General features: G+C 41.7%; 1 protein-coding gene across 1 annotated transcript; it reads right to left on the bottom strand.

Moving 5' to 3' along the window:
• Window positions 1–4066: 4066 nt before the first annotated feature.
• LOC147615981 (peroxidase 51-like) lies at window positions 4067–6341 on the bottom strand. Its single transcript, XM_086778610.1, has 4 exons — window positions 6031–6341; window positions 5657–5851; window positions 5320–5485; window positions 4067–4649 (listed from the first exon to the last, which is right to left on the bottom strand). The coding sequence occupies exons 1-4, from the start codon at window positions 6229–6231 to the stop codon at window positions 4237–4239; spliced, it is 975 nt and encodes a 324-aa protein (XP_086634736.1). The 5' UTR covers window positions 6232–6341; the 3' UTR covers window positions 4067–4236.
• Window positions 6342–7581: the final 1240 nt, after the last annotated feature.

Below are 7581 nucleotides of genomic sequence, written 5' to 3'. Positions count from 1 at the left end.
CAAAAAACCCAGAGGTAGTAAAGGGGATTGCAGAAACTCAATGGCCCACATAGCATGGTAGAGCATGGTAGCAAAAGCAGGAAATAGCAAGTGGTGCAATAGTCATGTCCGCATCTAGCAAGCCATAGAGTAGCAATGCTACCACCATATCGGCATCGGACGCAACTACAGGTGGCGAGCTCAGTGGTGGTCCAACGTGTGTGGTGTATGTGAAAATGTAGGAGATAAGGGTTTGGACCTTAGAGATAAAAGAATTGGTGTAAAGAGACCCAAATTAAGCCGTGGTTTTATGTTTTCATTTGGGAGTGTTGCTGTGAGTTGGAACAGTAAGCAACCAATAGTTGGCTTGTCAAGTACAAAGGCAAAGTACAAGGGTGCCTTTTGAGGTAGCTTGGTTTCAGAAGCTACTTAGTGATATGGATAAGCCTGTGAATAGGACAGTTGTCATTTATTGTGACAACATGAGTAGCATATAGTTGGCCAATAACCTAGTATATCATGCTAGAACGAAGCACTTTGAGGTGCACTATCACTTTGTGAGGGAGAAGGTTTAGCAGCAGGTGATGTAGATCTAGTATATGTCAACATAGAGGACCAGGTGTGGTGGTGGCTGACATCTTCACAAAGGCATTGGGCATAGAGAATATCCACAAGTTTAGATGCTTAGTTGGAGTACATTGTGTGGAGTTAAGCTTGAGGGGAGGAGTGTTAAGATATCGAGCTCAACTAGTGCAGCGGGCATTGATGACCCACCTAGGTGATAGCTTCCGCACTTATGTCACTAGTATGGTTGGTGAGATTATGGTTGATATGCCGCTAGTGGGGATGAGGCTATGTGATAGCCACTTTGGACTACTAGAGTTATGGCATAGTTATAGCACCAGCTCATATAGTCGGTTCACACTATAGACCAAACATTTGTATGTTGGTTTAGGAGAGTACTTTCCCTTTATGTATGTACTCTTATCTTTTAGTTATATGGTTGTAGAGAAGAGTAGAAGATAGAAGAAAATTGAGCCATCCATCTCTCTCTTGTGTCTTGCACTCTCTTGTATGTGTGTGTGGTTGCAAGGAACTCAAGCCCTCCCTCTCCCCCGCATTCTCTTTACAACATAATACCACAACAATACATCGCCCTAGCCGATGTATTCTTCATGAAAAATCCCAATGTCTAAGCATCACACTATGAGATCCAGGCATAATACTTTGTCGCCCATAACGTCCCAGGCCTCCATCTATCTATGCCAATCATTTCCATGGAGTCCTATCACTCATTCATGCTAAAAATAGGGTGAGACCTCTTCTACACCTACTACCTCATGTTGAAGGATCCACACCACTTCCATAACAAATGAGGCCCAACATGAAGAACTCCTACATCACATATCACTTCCCGTGACGCCTTGACAAGCTACCTATCATCAGGGTTGCCCAAAGCTTCCCATCACCTTACTCTGCATCTAACTATGGATTGATCCCATACTATACCATTTAACATCGGTGATCGCTCAACTACACGACATATTCTAGACTATCCACACCATCCACTTCTCACCGGACAGCAGCTTCACCATCGGCTTGGGTGATGTGCAAGGATGCACCATTAGGAAGGGGGTTATGTAATCACTCCATTTTTGAATGTGGTTTCACTCACTTGGCCTACTGTAAGGCGCTTTGCCATCTTACCCACACGAACGGGCACTTATCTTTTGTAAGATGGTGCTAGAAGATATAAAGCAACCTTACCATCATGCACTTAATGTCAAAAAGGTAAAGTCTACAAACTTAGTGTACATACTTGATTAAGACTAGTAATAGAGGCCGTACCATTTTTAAGTCTGGCCAGCCTAGTGTGAAAACTAGGCATTTATATATAAGTCATTTTTTACAATAAGCAATATACAATCATTTCCTTACAATAGTTTTCTTAAGCTCTCCTTCTTCCCTCTTCTTGCTTACATGCTTCTCCTATCGAATCTTCCTTGCTTGATGGATACATTATAAATAGGTTTTATTAGCTTCTTCTTCTTCTTCCCCTGCCTATGTGAGAGAGAACCATCATGAAGGACCATATTCTCTTCTTGCCCCCATCTAGGCATTGAGAGATCTCCCTTCACCCATGCCTATGTGAGAGAGAACTATCATGAAGGACCATCTCTTCTTGCCTCCATCTAGTATTGAGAGCTCTCCCTTCACCAGAGCATTCTAGTGTGACACAATGAAGTGAGGACATGACATACAAGAGCCAGCACACCCACAATGGGAAGTTGCATTTGGCGACTCAAAGGCAGCAAGACCTAGCACACCAATAACACATGTTTCGACAATGAGCTCTTGATTTGAACACACACACACACACACACACACACACACACATGTGTGTGTGTGTGTGTGTGCGTGTGCGTGTGCGTGTGTGTGTGTGATCGGAGTGTGAGTGTGTGTGTGTGTGCGTGTGTGTGTGTGTGTATGTACACTTACACACACACACGTGGATCGGAGTGTGAGTGTGTGTGTGTGTGTGTGTGTACACTTACACACACACACACGTGTGCATGTATATGTACACTTATACACACACACACACGTGTGCATGTATATGTACACACACACACACACACACACGTGGATCGGAGTGTGAGTGTGTGTGTGTGTGTGTGTACACTTACACACACACACACGTGTGCATGTATATGTACACACACACACACACACACACACACATATATCACATCTTACAAGATTGTAACTAATAGTATGATATAATATGGGTGCATTAATTCTTGATTTACTTTCATAAAAGATTGGTTGTTTTTACAATTATAGTGCATTTTTTACCAACTTCCATGCATGAGCTCAATACTAGATTACAGTGTTGTTTATAACATTTAAGAGTGAAGTGCATTAGCATATGCTTGATAATCAATTTATGGGGCTTTGAAGATTTCTTGTCTCTTGTGAGAATTAAAAGAGAATTAGAAGACACTTAATGTCTTGCTTTGTCACAATCATACTTGTCAATGGCTTAGATACAAGTCATCTACTAAAACTTAATAATTTGTTTGATAAGTTTGAAACTATTGATTATATCATGGGGAAGCTGAAATAATTTTTGTACATGATACATCCATTATTGAATATTTTCAACTATGCATTAAATATGATACATCCATTAAATACGGCATGTCCTACCTCTCCAAAAGCTATGTACCGGGATTGAAGCTATGTAATTGAAGGATTCAATTGGACATTTGGCAATAGGCATTTATGGCTTCTTGTGAGACAAGTCCCCCATTGTCCATAGGCTCCAAACAAAATGAAGCAAGCAGGTACATCTTATGTTGAAGTGCCTTTCTCAATGAACGAAAAGGCCATTTTGGCGTATTAATTATGAGACATGACCTTCTACACTCGTTGGCCCAATGGCTACCTTTTAGTAGAGCCTTAATGTGATGGGGCCCTAGTTTTGGTTGATTGTCTCAAAGGCGTGTCTCTTGCACGTAGGTAGAGTTGTCCCATAAGTTGCAGCCTTTGATCTTGTTAACTTATATATGGAGCAGCCTTTCTGACACTGATTAGAGGTTAAAGAAGTGTAGATGATTTCCTGAAATTAGCACATTGTGTGATGATGTTTGATAGCTTGATGCTATAGCTAGCAAACCCATGTGCAATAATGAAGAGATTAGCACGCTTAAGTTGATGCTAAATCTAGACTACAGAGATTAGGGATAAACTAAGCTTGAAAAACTTCAAACCCATGTGCAATAATGAAGAGATCGGCGCTGAAGTTGTTGCTAAATTTAGAGTATAGAGATTAGGGATAAACTAAAGAGCGTTAGCTTGTAAAACTACAAACCCATGTGCAATAATGAAGAGATTAGCGCTTAAGTTGATACTAAATCTAGAGTATAGAGATTAGGGATAAACTAAAGAGCGTTAGCTTGAAAAACTACAAACGCGCGTGCAATAATGAAGAGATTAGCGTTTAAGTCGATGCTAAATCTAGAGTGCAGAGATTAGGGATAAACTAAAGAGCGTTAGCTTGTAAAAACTAATGCGCAATGATGTATAGGGATGAATAAGTAAGAGTTTAACTTGAAAAACTTACAAAGCCCATGTGCTTTTAAAAGGGAGATTAGGGTAATGAAGGCTAGGTTTAAAGCCTGATTGTTGTGGAGAGAAGGAAAATGAAGGGTAATTAAAGAGGGGCGATTAATTAATTGAGGGATGGTGGTAATTTCAAGGGTTGAAGGCACTACAGATTTGTCGAATGTTGCCGGGTTGGCTGCTAGAAACGCTGGACAAGGCAATCATGGAGGTGACAAAATTATCAAAGAAGAGGGTCTGGGAGGAGGAGGCCAACTGGTTGACGAGATCTCGTGTGGAAGCATCATTGAAGAGGACTTGGTCCGAGAAGAGGAGGCCCTTCCCACTTTGCAAATTGCTGTAGAAGGCCTTGTCGAACGTGAAGGCGCTTGTGATGTCCAGCGCCACCACCGTTTCTGAGGATGAGTCCCCCCCCTGTGGGCACTCCCCTTCCAGTGTGGATTCAAAATTAGGGTCCATGCTTGGATCCGACACCCCGGGCGCCCCAAAATCATATAGCCGCCCTGTTATTTGATTGCAGTGTGAAAACCCAATCGTATGAGCACCTGCAAAATGCATCACCATCATCATCATGCAAAAATTTTGATCAGCTTTTCACCACCTCCACCAATGCCATGAACCCACCCATGTACCCAAAATGTACTCACTACGATGTGTGTGTGTTCCCTCTCTTTTCTTTTAGAGATTATACGCCGTAGTTAGTGCAGGGTTCTAGAAAAGAGAGGTTCGCTTTAGCCTAGAACTTGTTCAACTTGAGGAAAAGCAAAACCCTTTCAAAATTCACAAATTTTTTTTAAATATAAAAAATACCTTCTTAAATATGATAATTTCTTTCAGAATCTGATACAGTGGTGAAAAAGATTTAGTGCCTTTTCAATAAAAAAGTGTTTTCTCCAACACTGATTTAGTGATAGACACCAATTGACAATGTCCATGTAGATTGATACCCAAATCCATAGACACAGGTTGACATAGTTCATGTGGGTTCAAACCCAAATCCATATCTAGAAATACAAACGCATTGACCACTAGGTTACACGCCCAAGGACACATGCACATGTGCATGCACACACACTTGGTCACACATAATTTATTGCATCATTGAGAGATTAGTGACCATAGCAGATTGTCTCATGAGAGAGAGAAGAGAACCAAACACATGATTGATTGCATCACTGAGAGATTAGGATTAATGGCCATAGCAGATCGTCTCACCTGAGAGAAGAACCATATCAAGTGCAGACAATCCGATAGACTTGAAGGAGTCAGTTAGCTGCTGCACATCAAAATTTGCTTGAGGCAATCTCCCTTCTACAGAGGCAGCATTAGAAGTGAGGCTATCTAGCCTTCCAAGGGGAACGTTCCAATTAGGGCCACCGGTCTATAAGAAAACGTCAAAATTCACAAAGCAAATAATTAACAAATTGGGCATGACAAACTTTTAGGTTAAATACCCTCATTTAAGGTACTGGGAATTCGCATTTTACTAAAATGAATTAGATGTGTATATATGCTAAATCGTTAAGATTAGGGGGATCAATTCAATACTTACAAACACAACTGCATCCCGAGCTGCTAATGCCAAGATGTCTGCACAAGAAACAACTCCCGGGCAAACACTCTCCACAGCTTGCTTAGCTTGCTCAATTGCGTCAAACCCTTCTTGCCTTAAGCTCTGATTATCTGGAAAATCCCTCTCAGCTTGATTGTCTGAAGTTGACGAGATTAATATGGATGCATCGCAACCCTAATGCATCAAAAGCACAGCTAATCATTAACAAAACATATCGTTATAAGATCAATTAGCACAAAATGACGGCAGTAATGTTATAAAGTACACTATTCTAAGCTCCAAGTAGGGTATGAATGAACGTAGCTCGCAATTGATTCAATTAATGGGTGTAATTATTCGAATTCATTACTTACTTGCACCATGGCGTCGTGGAAGAATAGTCTCAACACGGATGGGGGCACCACATTAGATTGTTGGGCGGAGTTGGTGATGCTTTGAGTGACGATGCTAGCGACATCAGGGCAAGTGTTTTGATAGAAATCAGAAGAAAGCTGGCAAGAAGAGAGGTTTGTGAAGAGGAATAAAAACAGCAATTTAATTAATATTGCAGTCATGATTAGAAAGGGCACAATTGAAGTATGGATGAAACAATTGGAGACAAGATCAGTAAACAAAAATATTGATCTGACAAGCTGAGAACATCAAAGGTGTGTATACATACATATATATATGTGTGTATGTGTGTATGAACATATTAATCAAATTGAATCAGGTGATAGCCAGCTAAGGGGGTTTGAGTGGGAAGCAGCTAGATAGTTGATTGTATCATGCGTAGATAGCTGATTGTATCATGTAGCGTATATGTGTGTATATATTTTTTAGAGTGTGTGCTGCCTACTTTGTGAGTGTGTTGGCATGCACAGCCACACACAAGTCAAGGCCGTAAAAGAGAAATACAACAAAAGAGATCTCCTAACGCCCCTTCTTCCTAGGCTAGCAATCGCCACCGTGAGCATGATGGCAATATATTCGTGCGTGTGGGAGATAGGACGGCGGCGACAGCTTGCTTGTGGGGGGCCACAGTATACGACGACAAGGGGAGAGAGGGAGAGAGAGAGAATCATTCTAGAGAGAACTGTGTGCGCGCGCGCGAGAGAGAGAGAGTGTGTGTGTGTTGTATGTGGGTGTTTGTGCGTGTGCAAGAGAGAGAAAATGGGGTGTGGTTGTGTGTGTGTGTGTGAGAGAGAGATTTTGGAGAGAAAGGGTGTGAGAGAGAGACTATAGAAAGAACAGAACGGGGTGTGTGAGAGGGAGAGAGAGAGGGTGCGTATGCGTTTGACATAAGATTGTAATCAATGGGGGTTGTTTTTCGTTTGGGGTTCTAACTTCTCTCCTTTGGCATTGTGTGTGTGTGTGTGTGTGTGTGTTTTTTCGTGTTGTAGCAGAACGTAACGAGTGACATAAGATTTTGTGGCGTGCGCTTCTGTGACATTATAGATGGTCTCTTGTAAAAGTGACTGGGGAGAAAGCGACGACATTCCTCAAGCTTCCCAAGTGGCTGCTTTGATTTAACTCCCTCCCTCCACTCATTTTAATTCGACTCTTTTTAGGGAAATCCAACCATCGCATCTCACACACATTCACCTTCACATTACAATTTACGAGAGGCCCTTGTCTAAGGCCCGTTAGATTGCCTGCCCATGAATTATGGGCAGTGGATACCGCCACCACATCAGAATGGGCAGGCAGGGTTATGGCGATGTGTAATGGGCCTGAAATGCTCCATAGCAACTTTTTTTTTAAAAGTGAGGTCCCACATCAGATGGCCCATACTCCTACATCATGATCAAGTGGCCCATACTCTTACATCATGCAAAATGCCAAGTTCCATGGTAGAAGCCTCCCCTAACTTTCAAACACTACAGATCAAAATTATAGACAATTTTGTATCTTCCCATTTCTAC

The sequence above is a fragment of the Cibotium barometz genome, chromosome 39 (genome assembly GCF_041138505.1).
Source record: "Cibotium barometz isolate CiBa-2024 chromosome 39, ASM4113850v1, whole genome shotgun sequence".
NCBI classification, from domain to species: Eukaryota; Viridiplantae; Streptophyta; class Polypodiopsida; order Cyatheales; family Cibotiaceae; genus Cibotium; species Cibotium barometz.
This window is presented reverse-complemented; position numbering and strand designations above follow the sequence as displayed.

Bases quoted from the DNA above. Each gene is read 5' to 3' on its own strand.
- LOC147615981 (XM_086778610.1), bottom strand. From the start codon at position 6,231: ATGACTGCAATATTAATTAAATTGCTGTTTTTATTCCTCTTCACAAAC. The intron at 5,852-6,030 runs GTAAGTAATGAA...TTGATGCATTAG, and splicing joins TCCACGACGCCATGGTGCAA to GGTTGCGATGCATCCATATT. The intron at 5,486-5,656 runs GTAAGTATTGAA...GTTTTCTTATAG, and splicing joins CTCGGGATGCAGTTGTGTTT to ACCGGTGGCCCTAATTGGAA.